Source organism: Hyperolius riggenbachi, chromosome 2, assembly GCF_040937935.1.
Source record: "Hyperolius riggenbachi isolate aHypRig1 chromosome 2, aHypRig1.pri, whole genome shotgun sequence".
In the NCBI taxonomy this organism is placed as follows: Eukaryota; Metazoa; Chordata; class Amphibia; order Anura; family Hyperoliidae; genus Hyperolius; species Hyperolius riggenbachi.
Window position 1 is genome coordinate 254,985,670 of NC_090647.1, and position 14,097 is coordinate 254,999,766.

Below are 14,097 nucleotides of genomic sequence, written 5' to 3' on the forward strand. Positions count from 1 at the left end.
TCACATTTCACCAGGGAAGAAACGGTGTGTGGTCATTCGTAATTTTTACATCTCTTAACCCCCTGAATTAACCTGGAGATATCGTGGTTTTCACACAGCAGCTGCTGCTGTGGAAGATGGAGCCTTTTGAGCTTACTCTGTTAGGCCTGATGCACACCAAAAACCGCTAGTATATTCGCAAAATGCTAGCAGATTTTGAAACGCTTTTTCTTGTTTTTCTGTAGCGTTTCAGCTAGCATTTTGCAGTTCTGTGAAGCGTTTTTGGTGTAGTAGATTTTCTGTATTGTTACAGTAAAGCTGTTACTGAACAGCTACTGTAACAAAAACCGCCTGACAAACCGCTGTGAAGTGCAGGTTTTCAGAGCGGTTTGCGTTTTTCCTATACTTAACATTGAGTCAGAAACGCCTCCGCAATCCTAAATCTGCAGCAGCCCGGGAGTATGCGTTTATGCAAAACGCCTCCCACGCGTATCCGCAGCCGCAAGCGGATCGCAAAAAATGCAGCCGAACCGCTCTGGTGTGCACTAGGCCTTAGAGCTTGCTTCTATTATGAGGATACGAAGGCGCAGGAGAAGGGTCTGTTTAATCGCCCCTCGTATTTTTCGTGTGAGAACAGTTCGTGATAATTTTACTGAGACAGAGGTGGTTAAGACGTTCAGAATCACTCGTGAATGATATGATTAATGATGTGATCCGGCAGTATAAGGCGGGAATACTCTGGTCATGTAGTGGTTAAACTCTGCCTCCTACCCACAATGCTTCACTTTCATGCTTACAGAGCGGAGAAGTAACCCATGTAAATCATTAATACCGATTATTACCTAAATCTCTGCTTTCTCACACTTTCCTCATGCATATCTCTCCATTATCCCCTGCTATCGAACACTTTTCTCTCTGTCCTCTCACACTGGTGAATTGACTCCAGAGTGTTAAAATACCTCATGAGATAATCTACCTACCTTTTTTCTCTTAGTAAATCCTCTCTGGTGAATTGACGCCCTTGTGTTAAAAAAAAGTAGATGCTATCACTTAGTTTTGCTTTGGCCGATGGCTCATTAGCATAGTATGCGACGACAGGCTTCAGCCTGCTTATAGGCTAGCAGACACTCCAGCTGATTTATAAGGCTGTCTCATACACCACAGAGAGCTGGGCTGTGTCATGCGCCGGACGGACTTCTCTGATAGCAGACACTCAAGCTGATAACGCTAACTCACTCACTACAGAGAGCTGCGGTTCTCTGTAACTAGATAAGTAAATAAACAAACATGCTTTTTCATAAGTACATAATTAGCCGACTGCTTTATCTATTCAATTAACTGGTTACAGAGAACTCAGAACAGCAGCTGTCTGTAGTGTGTGAGTCAGCGTTATAATAAATCAGCTGGAGTGTCTGCTATAAGCAGGCTGAAGCCCGTCGTCGTACAGTATGCTAATGAGCCAGCTCAGCTCGCTGCCAAAGCAAAAATAAGTGATAGCAACTATTTTTTTTAACACAAGGTCTATGGAGAAAGATATGCTCTCCATATGAAGTAACTGATATGTGATTCATTTAAATAATAAAAATCAATAAACTGAACATTTAAGAAATGTGCAAATCCATTCCTTTAATGTTGCAGAAAAGTGCTCATTAGCAGTTCTACAGATAGTGTAGGCTAGATGTGATTTGTGAAGGGCTCCTCCCCTCTCAGTCAGAGTTTGCTGACAGCAGGTGTGTTGGTAGCCTTAGCCACAGCAATTTTCCGCACACATTGCACTGCCTGAGAGACCTTCCTATCTCCTTCTATTCCTTACAGTTTAAGAAGGAATCTTCATTATCTAGTGATTTTTTTCGGCTGTCTGAGACAGTTCTGCAAGGATTTTTAAAAATAATACTAATATTTTGTTTAAAACGCTCTTGATAAATCTGGCCCCCTGTCACCTCAACAAAAGGTTGGCTGCCAACATCAAATCAACCATTTGCCTGCTCTTTTAAAACAGGGTGGGTAAGAGATTAGAGTGCACCTGTCTGTAATGTAATCTCAGTACAAATACAGCTGCTCTGTGAGGGCCTCAGAGGTTGTCTTAAGAGAATATTTGGATCAACAGCACTGTGAAGTAAAAAGAACACACAAGACAGGTCAGGGATCAAGTTATAGAAAAACGTAAAGCTGGTTTAGGCTACAAAAACATTTCCAAAGCCTTGAACATCCCACAGAGCACTGTTCAAGCAATCATTCAGAAATGGAAGGAGTATGGCACAACTGTAAACCTACTAAGACAAGGCCGTCCACCTAAACTCACAGGCCAAACAAGGAGAGCGCTGATCAGAAATGCAGTCAAGAGGCCCATGGTGACTCTGGACGAGCTGCAGAGATCTACAGCTCAGGTGGGAGACTGTCCATAGGACAACTATTAGTCATGCACTGCACAAAGTTGGCCTTTATGGTATAGTGGCAAGAAGAAAGCCATTGTTAACAGAAAAGCATAAGAAGTCCAGTTTGCAGTTTGACACAAGCCATGTTGGGGGACACGGTAAACATGTGGAACAAGGTGCTCTGGTCAGAGGAGACCAAAATGGAACTTTTGGTCCAAAATGCAAAACGCTATGTGTGGCAGAAAACTAACACTGCACATCACTCTGACCACACCATCCCCACTGTCAAATATGGTGGTGGCAGCATCATGCTCTGGGGGTGCTTCTCTTCAGCAGGGACAGAGAAGCTGGTCAGAGTTGATGGGAAGATGGATGGTGCCAAATACAGGGCAAACTTGGAAGAAAACCTCTTGGACTCTGCAAAAGACTTGAGACTGGGGCGGAGGTTCACCTTTCAGCAGGACAATGACCCTAAACATAAAGGCAGGGCAACAATGGAATGGTTTCAAACAAAACATAACTATGTATTAGAAAGGCCCATCCAAAGTCCAGATCTAAATCCAATGTAGAATCAGTGGCAAGATCTGAAAAAAGCTGTTCACACACGCTGTCCATCTAATCTGACTCCGGAGGACTCCAGGAGGACCCGCCTTACATCCTCCTTTTCCCGGCAACCTGGGCAAAATACTCATGGAGCCGTTCTCCCTCCTCCCTGCAGGCCAGAATCCTCTGCCGTTGGTCCTCAATCTGTGCCTCCAGCTGTTGTTGCAGTTGCTCTATCTGCTGCTGAAAAGCAGCTTGTAGCTGCTGGAGGCGCGCTTCATATTCCACCCGCTGCTGCTGTACTTGTTGCTCAAGGGCAGCAACACGGGCGGTTAGTTCAGAAGCTGTAAAAAACAAGATGTACAAAATTACAAAATTACACTATACATGGACATTGTACAATAACGTTTAATAAAAGTCAAACCAGTACAGTGTGGTACCGTATTAGCCATAAAAACAAGGAGTTTTGAAACAGGATGATAGCATTTATTGGCTGTTTTTGAGAAAAATAACATGAGATTTTTCTAATTATAAAAAGGCTTCCTTGTACTTTTCCCTGACCAACACTGAAAACACGGCTTACAAACATTGACATTCACTGTATTAATGGGTGGCTTAAAGTCAGAAATGAGATTTAAAAAAGAGACAAAGTACATACATTGGATCATATCTGTACAACATGGTTAAAACCAGGACTCTTGTTTACAACTTCTCTTGCTGGTACAATGGCTTTTCAATATTACAATATTCTTTTTATTTTATTTTTAATTTTTCAATTCAATTTTTCTGTTATATGCTTGCGTTTGATGGTGTTTACTGTTTACTGTCACTATGCATTATTTTTTACTTGCATATGCTGGTTTGAAATGCCAGAATGCTCTTTAGTTTAAAATTAATGTGGCATATGACTACTAGCCCAGTTAGTATTTCAACTTGGAATTTCCAATAGTTACCCATCATCATCACCAGAGTGTACTTTACGTTACATGAAGGGAACTGTTTAACTTATCAATTTAGCCCAGAGGCCAGGAAAAGTGTTCTGAGTAACAGTTAAGACATGTAAAAATACATTAATGTTTGCCGAAAAATTATTCAACTCTGTATGTCAGTGTACATAAAGTGTGGTTTTCCTTTTTAGTCAGGAACCAGTCCGCCGAAGGCATTTTAAAATCCGAAAGCTCACTGTTTACTCATGTCTAAGTTTGACAATGAATGGTATCATCCAGATTCAAAAACAAAACTCCTGGTTTTACCTAAAGTAAAGAAAGAGTAATGAAATATGACTGCCAAAAGTAGTGCCTTGCAATCCACCCAAAAAAATCAAACATGTATTAGAACTTGTTGTGGCTACAATGGATGTGAAATACCTTTATACTACCATTCCACACATGCATAGTACTGCAGCTTGTCAACATTTCTTCAAGTGATATGTTGCCCCATTATGTACATTTATTTATGGCCAAATTTGAATGAAGCTTCCTTTGAAGTTGTGAAATTAAAGCATGTCCTTACATTATATTTACAGATGATACACTAGTTTTACTATGGACATAATCACTGGCCGGAAGAAGTGTTCTAATTTGGAGGCAGGGTGATGTAGTGGTGGTTGGTGTGTTAGTGCTCTTGCTTTTCAACGATTCCAATCCCTTCAACATCGGGATGTAGTTCTTAAAGGGGGGACAGGCAAAAATGGCGCACAGCGCCAATAGTGTCAGAATGGCGCTGCATTACAACGATATTTAACGTTTTATATGTTCAATTTTTTTAGCAGGGATCGTGCTGGAGAGGCAGCGGGCTGGCAGCGGGGTCGGGCTGGAGAGGCAGCGGGCAGTAGGGGGTCGGGCTGGAGAGGCAGCGGGCAGTGGGCTGGCAGCGGTGTCAGGGTGGAGAGGCAGCGGGCTGGCAGCGGGGGTCGGGCTGAAGAGGCAGCGGGGTGGAGGGAGGATTACGCAGCATGTGTATATTGTGTATACATTACCTTGTCCCGGCCGGCGATCGTTCCTTCACTTCATAGCTTACACGAGTTCTGCATCCAGCCAATCACCATGCGGAAACTGAAGCCGCATGGTGATTGGCTGGATGCAGAACTCGTGCAAGCTATGAAGTGAAGGAGCGATCGCCGGCCGGGACAAGGTAATGTATACACAATATACACATGCTGCGTAATCCTCCCTCCACCCCGCTGCCTCTTCAGCCCGACCCCCGCTGCCAGCCCGCTGCCTCTCCACCCTGACACCGCTGCCAGCCCACTGCCCGCTGCCTCTCCAGCCCGACCCCCGCTGCCAGCCCGACCCCCTCTGCTAGTTCCCTGCATTTTTCAATGGCGCACCATTCTGCTGTTTTATAAAACGCTATTTACCGTTTTAATGTATTTACATTAAAACGGTAAATAGCGTTTTATAATCGGCAGAACGGTGCGCCATTATTTCCTCCGCGCCATTTTTTACTGTATGCCTTAAAGGACCACGAGCGCAAAAAACAGTAGGCATTGAAAATCTGACATAACCGACAGATTTTGGGACAATCCATCTCCTCATAGGGTATTTCAAGGGTTTGCTTTGTTTTCAACTGCATTTCCTGAACAATAACATCTGATTAACTGAAAAATTAGCAAGAAACCAGCCGGCCACACTAATCACTTGAACAGTCCACTGTATTATGTCAGTGACATTTTGCAAATGTTCAGGAAATGCTGTTGCAAACAAAGAAATCCCTGAGAATCCCCCTTAAAAACATGGACTGGCCCAAAACCTGTCATCTGTCCCATTTTAACTGCCAACTTTGTTCAAGATAGTGGTCCTTTAAGTTTTTACTTCTGTCAGAAGCTATGCTCCTGGGAGCAAAGAGACCATCTTCCCAATACACAACTATCCAGGCTCTCTTGCTGGCATGGGAACACTTTATCAAATTCCCGCCTAAGTCGTCCCTGACTCATAGTCCTACCATCTCTTTAAATGCCCTTAAAATCCTCAGCCCCCATTTGAACCTATCCGCATGGGATAAAGTTAAAATCACCTCACTAAACCAACTGTCACAAGGCTCTCAGCTTAAAACATTTGAGGAATTACATAAAGAATTCCAATTACCATTCAACCAACTCTTTACCTACCATAGGATATATAGCCTGATCAAAAATAACACAATTAATATACCCCAGCTCAATAGTCATATCCTAATCCTAACAGCCATTAACAATAAAGGCCCCCCCCCCACACACACATTTTGGCCGGAGGTATCTCCACTTGGTATACGTCGATACTAGAAGTGAGTGATGCCTCACTGAAAAGATATGCTTTAGCCTGGTCCAATGACCTACAATCTAACATAACTGACCAGCATGTGCTCAGTCAGGACCACTTCTAAAAGCCTAAAACTCTCAAAGAACAACTCCCACTGTGAACTTTCACGTAAAGTTATTTTCAGGTGGTATCTGACCCCCAGAAGAATGGCCTCGTTCTCAGAGGATAACTCCCCCAACTGCTGGCATTGTAAGAACTCAGTGGGGACTCTACTCCACATGCTATGGGAGTGCCCTAATATTGCTCAGTTTTGGGACCATGTGGAACTCTTAGGGCTGGTTCAGATGGACGTTTGGAGGCGTTGCGTTCGTTGGCGTCGCGTTCAGCAGCGTTCGTGTGCGTTTGGATGCGGTCGCGTTTTTTCTTCCCCTAGGGGGACATTAGCCGTCGCGGTTAACCTCCCCTGGAAGCTACATGTAGCTTCCAGGGGCTCCTTGAACGCCAGGGAAAATCGGGACCCAAACGCCGCGTTTGTGTAAACGTGCTTGAAAGCTTGGTACAAACGCTCCCATTCACTTGAATGGGAGCGTTTAGCACCAAGCCCTGAACGCTGGCTGTAAACGCTCTGCAAACGTCCGTCTGAACCAGCCCTTAATTAATAGCTTTTTCCTTCCCTACTTACGTACGTCTATCAGCTAAATTAGCTTTACTCTTAGTAGGGCTAGAGGAGATCCCACTAAATTTGCAGCCCCAGGTTATGCATATCATTCTGTCGGCACTCTCCCAGATAACTAGCAATTGGAAATCGGCCGACTACCTATCTATTACCCAACTAATCTCCCTAGTAAACAGCAACCTGAATATGGAATATAAAATTAGACTAAGATCCTCAGTGGACCATAAGATCTTCACCCTTCCTAGTACCTGGTTGGAATACACTAACTAGAATCTCACTTCCAATATAGCTCCTGGTATACTATACACTATAAGTTAAGTAGGTAGTGTTACTTATGGTAGACTAGTCAGACCTCGTCCGTCCTTCCCACAGGTGTTGTACTTTATACTCACTACAGCGACGAGCATTATGTAGACACTCTAGCACTGAAACAGGATCCCTGTAACCCTGTATCAAGGGCTAACCTTCGGGCCACTGAATTGATACAGTACATTGATGTCCGAGCCCTGGGGGTTACCTAGTATGGGTCAAGTTAAAACTCCCAGGCTGGACTAAGCGCATAGGAGTGCTTCATGTATTACCTCCCTCTGTTCTTCATGGGAATAAGACAGACCAGGGGTGTTATTCATAGAATAGTTTGCAAGTGTATTTGAATGTATGATGAATATTATGCAGTCAGCTGTTTTCATTACTATGGAACTCTGTATTTGAAATGTAATAAAAAATTATGATGAAGAAAATTATTTTTACTTCGGTCTGTATTGTTTTCCTCCTAGCACTCATTCTTCCGCCCACATCCAAAACATCTACAACTAGTATACTTGGCTTCCCCCTGAATAGACCCTAGAGTACAATACGATACATACACTACACAATGGCTCCAAATCAATAAGCTGCATCAAACACTTATTAATGTATTTTTTTCTACAACAATAAATTTCACTTACACTCAGCTGTTTCAATGGCACCACTTTCTGGCCTGCCGGAGGAAAGTTGCCGTGGCCGGCGTCTGCGCAATCGCACAGAGATAGAGGCTAAGATAAAAAGAAGACATGGTATCATTCACCTTTTTTTTTTTTTTTTTGGGACTGTAAAAAAAAAAAAAAATTATATTCTGTACAAAAAAAACATTATGTACTAATCTCCTAAGAGACGTAGCACTGTCATCTGATTAATGTTGCAACTTTGTTAAAAAAATACTTACATGCCACAGATCGGCTCCGGGAGCGCCTTCGCCCACGCTGCCGGCAGCGCCTTCGCCCACGCTGCCGGCTGCTACGGGGCCTTTGGCTGGTGCTGGGTCCAGCCTCATCATCAGCAGGGGGGGAGGCAGCAGCAGGATCCTCCTGAGTGGGGTCCACAATATTGCGGGAAGAGGGAGGAGCAGAGGCGGAACGGGCCCGCCTGCGTGCCTGAGACCGATCCACTAAAAAAGAATGTGAGATTGTTTTTAAAAGTGTGAGTTACATACCCAATAGGAGAGACAATTTGTTAGACATGAAAATCGTAAGGATTTCCAAGGTTGAAAACACGTACACATCACGCTACATATATGAAAAACACATTATTTACTTACATTCCCGAAGCTGGTCTTTAATTCTCCTCACCGCACATGGTGTCTTCGACTTGAAGTCGCTCCACATGGTCTGGATCTTCTTGACCGACCATGTGCGGTGGTATCGGGTCTCAAGGTCCCGCTGTAGCTGGTCCAGAATAGCCCTCTTCTCCTCCCTCTTCCTCTTATCGTAGGCCCCTCGTAACATTGTCTGAAAAAAAAAAAACAACAACAAAATTAATGATCCGCTAAAAGTAACCTTTACAATACCTACATCGCTTGCTATTGTACTAACATATGATAAGACTGATGAAAAGTCAATTTAATGTTCAATTGACTTATCATCAGCAGTCTTATCAACTCCTTGAACAATAGAAGTAGATTTTCGGTAAGTTAATCGAAATCAAAGTTATGAGAGCCTAAAGGCCAGTACAAACGCTACACGGGAGGCAACGACGGGTCTGTAGTCACCTCCCGCTGGTCAGATTTTCCGTGGACAGTCCGACGTGTCTACAGGCTGTCGGCTGACTGATAAGGCTCTTTCTGAGGTTCTGAGCAATCCGCCCGGCGGCCTTTACAGACCGCTGTTGAGTGTTGACTTGAGTGTGTGTATGGGGCGTACAGTTGTGTAGTCTGAACATTAAGCCCTTCAATTGCAAAGCTTCATGGTACTATTAAAGTAGCTACAGATGCAGCATGCATTACACAGTCAAGCAAAATAAATTGAAAGTCATGGATTAATACAGTGAAGAAAAAAATAAATAAACTTACTTTAATAATCAAATTCTTTTCCCGCTTCCGCAGGCGTGCAGCGGAGGCAGCAGAGGCTGACGTCCTGCTCCTCCCACCATCACCATCACCACCACCACTCCCACCGGCTTCAGCAGCATCTGCCATGTTCGTACAACTCTATGAATAATAACATTGCAAAATATCAAATATATTTTTTCACATACGAGAAATTATTTATGATCAAAACATGTATAATTGCAATGAGTTTGCTGTTTTGAGGCAAACACAGCGACATAGCGTTCTATACTCTGTACAATGACTATTGTGTAAATGGCTATCTAGTTACAAATCATCTGATTAATAGTAATACGGAAGTGGATATCTAATACTTTCATATACTTCTGAAGTGCTAGAAATTCCTGATGTACTTGCTAGGGAGCAGTAATGAATAAGAAAATTACCATTTTGGCGGAAGACAGCGCTGCTTCCGCCTCTGGGAACACGGAGAGAGCGTTGGTGTCATCTGGAGCTGGCAGCGTGCGGCGTTCTGGATTGTCCACGCTGCATAGGAGGAGCGTGGACAATCTAGGGCACATCTGCTACCAATCAGACTGCACTTTGTGGCCACATCTGCGACCAATCAGACTGCACTTTGTGGGCACAGCTGCGACCAATCTGACTGCACTTTGTGGGCACAGCTGCGACCAATTAGAATGCACTTAGTGGGCACATCTGCGACCAATCCGACTGCACTTTGAGGGCACATCTGCGACCAATCAGACTGCACTTTGTGGACACATCTGCAACCAATCAAACTGCACTTTGAGGGCACAGCTGCGACCAATCTGACTGCACTTTGTGGACACTTCTGCGAACAATAAGACTGCACTTTCTGGGCACATCTGCGACCAATCAGACTGCACTTTCTGGGCACAGCTGCGACCAATCTGACTGCACTTTGTGGACACTTCTGCGAACAATAAGACTGCAATTTGTGGCCACATCTGCGACCAATCAGACTGCACTTAGTGGGCACAGCTGCTACCAATCAGACTGCACTTAGTGGGCAAAGCTGCAACCAATCAGACTGCACTTTGTGGACACATCTGCGACCAATCAGACTGCACTTTGTGGCACATCTGCAACCAATCAAACTGCACTTTGTGGACACATCTGCGACCAATCAGACTGCACTTTCTGGGCACAGCTGTGACCAATCAGACTGCACTTTGTGGACACAGCTGCGAACAATCAGACTGCACTTAGTGGGCAAAGCTGCGAACAATAAGACTGCACTTTGTGGCCAGATCTGCGACCAATCAGAATGCACTTTGTGGACACATCTGCGACCAATCAGAATGCACTTTGTGGACACCTCTGCAACCAATCAGACTGCACTTTCTGGGCACAGCTGCGACCAATCAGACTGCACTTTCTGGGCACAGCTGCGACCAATCAGACTGCACTTTGTGCACACATCTGCGACCAATCAGACTGCACTTTCTGGGCACATCTGCGACCAATCAAACTGCACTTTGTGGACACATCTGCGACCAATCAGACTGCACTTTGTGGACACATCTGCGACCAATCAGACTGCACTTTGTGGACACATCTGCGACCAATCAGACTGCACTTTGTGGACACATCTGCAACCAATCAAACTGCACTTTGAGGGCACAGCTGCGACCAATCTGACTGCACTTTGTGGACACTTCTGCGAACAATAAGACTGCAATTTGTGGCCACATCTGCGACCAATCAGACTGCACTTAGTGGGCACAGCTGCTACCAATCAGACTGCACTTAGTGGGCAAAGCTGCAACCAATCAGACTGCACTTTGTGGACACATCTGCGACCAATCAGACTGCACTTTGTGGCACATCTGCAACCAATCAAACTGCACTTTGTGGACACATCTGCGACCAATCAGACTGCACTTTCTGGGCACATCTGCGACCAATCAGACTGCACTTTCTGGGCACAGCTGCGACCAATCAAATTGCACTTTGTGGACACAGCTGCGAACAATAAGACTGCAATTTGTGGCCACATCTGCGACCAATCAGACTGCACTTAGTGGGCACAGCTGCGACCAATCAGACTGCACTTAGTGGGCAAAGCTGCGACCAATCAGACTGCACTTTGTGGACACATCTGCGACCAATCAGACTGCACTTTGTGGCACATCTGCAACCAATCAAACTGCACTTTGTGGACACATCTGCGACCAATCAGACTGCACTTTCTGGGCACATCTGCGACCAATCAGACTGCACTTTCTGGGCACAGCTGCGACCAATCTGACTGCACTTTGTGGACACTTCTGCGAACAATAAGACTGCAATTTGTGGCCACATCTGCGACCAATCAGACTGCACTTAGTGGGCACAGCTGCGACCAATCAGACTGCACTTAGTGGGCAAAGCTGCAACCAATCAGACTGCACTTTGTGGACACATCTGCGACCAATCAGACTGCACTTTGTGGCACATCTGCAACCAATCAAACTGCACTTTGTGGACACATCTGCGACCAATCAGACTGCACTTTCTGGGCACAGCTGTGACCAATCAGACTGCACTTTGTGGACACAGCTGCGAACAATCAGACTGCACTTAGTGGGCAAAGCTGCGAACAATAAGACTGCACTTTGTGGCCAGATCTGCGACCATTCAGAATGCACTTTGTGGACACATCTGCGACCAATCAGAATGCACTTTGTGGACACCTCTGCAACCAATCAGACTGCACTTTCTGGGCACAGCTGCGACCAATCAGACTGCACTTTCTGGGCACAGCTGCGACCAATCAGACTGCACTTTGTGCACACATCTGCGACCAATCAGACTGCACTTTGTGGCACATCTGCAACCAATCAAACTGCACTTTGTGGACACATCTGCGACCAATCAGACTGCACTTTCTGGGCACATCTGCGACCAATCAGACTGCACTTTCTGGGCACAGCTGCGACCAATCTGACTGCACTTTGTGGACACTTCTGCGAACAATAAGACTGCAATTTGTGGCCACATCTGTGACCAATCAGACTGCACTTAGTGGGCACAGCTGCGACCAATCAGACTGCACTTAGTGGGCAAAGCTGCAACCAATCAGACTGCACTTTGTGGACACATCTGCGACCAATCAGACTGCACTTTGTGGCACATCTGCAACCAATCAAACTGCACTTTGTGGACACATCTGCGACCAATCAGACTGCACTTTCTGGGCACAGCTGTGACCAATCAGACTGCACTTTGTGGACACAGCTGCGAACAATCAGACTGCACTTAGTGGGCAAAGCTGCGAACAATAAGACTGCACTTTGTGGCCAGATCTGCGACCAATCAGAATGCACTTTGTGGACACATCTGCGACCAATCAGAATGCACTTTGTGGACACCTCTGCAACCAATCAGACTGCACTTTCTGGGCACAGCTGCGACCAATCAGACTGCACTTTCTGGGCACAGCTGCGACCAATCAGACTGCACTTTGTGCACACATCTGCGACCAATCAGACTGCACTTTGTGGCACATCTGCAACCAATCAAACTGCACTTTGTGGACACATCTGCGACCAATCAGACTGCACTTTCTGGGCACATCTGCGACCAATCAGACTGCACTTTCTGGGCACAGCTGCGACCAATCAGACTGCACTTTGTGGGCACAGCTGCGACCAATCAGACTGCACTTTGTGGGCACAGCTGCGACCAATCAGAATGCACTTTATGGACACATCTGCGACCAATCGGACTTTACTTTGTGGGCACATCTGCGACCAATCAGACTGCACTTTGTGGGCACAGCTGCGACTAATCAGTCTGCACTTTGTTCCAACATTTCAGCATACCCGACAAAATAGCATACAAATGAAATTGAACACGTGCAAAGTCATGCAAGTCATACATTAACCCCATAATGCCCATCAGCAGCACTAACCCTTGCAACCCAATTTAGATTCCTGGGTCCAACTCCTAACACTGGCCCTCCTCCACCATGTGGTCTGGAATAAAAACCGCGCTACATGCCCACGAAGGTAACTTCATGCACAGAAAGTGCATGCCACAAATCTCCATCAAATGCAACATGATGCTATCCTATTCCTAATCAAATGACTGACAGGTCAGTGTCAAACACACAAATATGGTAACTTGTTTTTCTAACCTAAAAAAAAGGAATAATTGCATTCATCATTAAACATAATAAACATCTATGTAAACAAATATATGTACATATTATTCACTTACCTCAATAGCAGGTGCAATCTGCTCCTCCAGGTCTCTCTGCCTCACCAGACTCCACAACAAGTTCCTGGAAGTGAGCAAACCACGGAATTCCTCCAGGGATCCGCCCCCCAGTGTATCATTGAAAAAAAAAAACGGAATTCCGGAAAAATGGGCGGAAACTGACGAAAGCACGCTGTTATCACAAATTTAAACCATACACAAAAACTTTATTCAATGAGCAAAAAGACGGAATGAACAACGCTAACGTAATTTACGGAAGTCCGTAATAAAAATACGGAAACATACACTCGGAAAATTCCGGAATATAGCCGGAATACCGTGGAAACCCTCCGGAATACCGCGGAAACCATCCGGAATACCGCGGAATGACCCGGTAACGGAATTCCGGAGCGGCGGTATGCGGAATTTACCGCGGTACACGGATTTGCAATTCCGAGCAACCCTACAGGAAACCAGAAACACAGGTGGGGTAATTAGGGATAGTTGGAAATGCCGATTTACAATACAGCGGATATTCCAATTTTTGCCAATGCTGATTACTAATTTCACGGATTTCTGATTTCTGAGGAGTCTATTTTTGTCATTCTTTTCATTCTCTGATTGGCCAAATACTTCTGAGACTCAGAAGTATTGGACCAATCAGAGAATGCAGAATTTTACCATCGGAATACCACGGAAATTTGAGGCCAATCACAAAACTCAGGAATTATTATTATTATTTATATAACGCCAACATCT

At 45.0% G+C, this 14,097-nt stretch overlaps 1 protein-coding gene across 1 annotated transcript; it reads right to left on the reverse strand.

Moving 5' to 3' along the window:
- Positions 1–1,545: 1,545 nt before the first annotated feature.
- On the reverse strand, positions 1,546–9,410 carry LOC137544284 (probable ATP-dependent RNA helicase DDX46). The gene is made up of 5 exons (XM_068265339.1): positions 9,139–9,410; positions 8,389–8,578; positions 8,017–8,238; positions 7,760–7,846; positions 1,546–3,241 (listed from the first exon to the last, which is right to left on the reverse strand). Exons 1-5 carry the CDS (start codon positions 9,262–9,264, stop codon positions 3,006–3,008), a joined length of 861 nt encoding a protein of 286 aa, XP_068121440.1. The 5' UTR covers positions 9,265–9,410; the 3' UTR covers positions 1,546–3,005.
- Between the last annotated feature and the right edge of the window lie 4,687 nt (positions 9,411–14,097).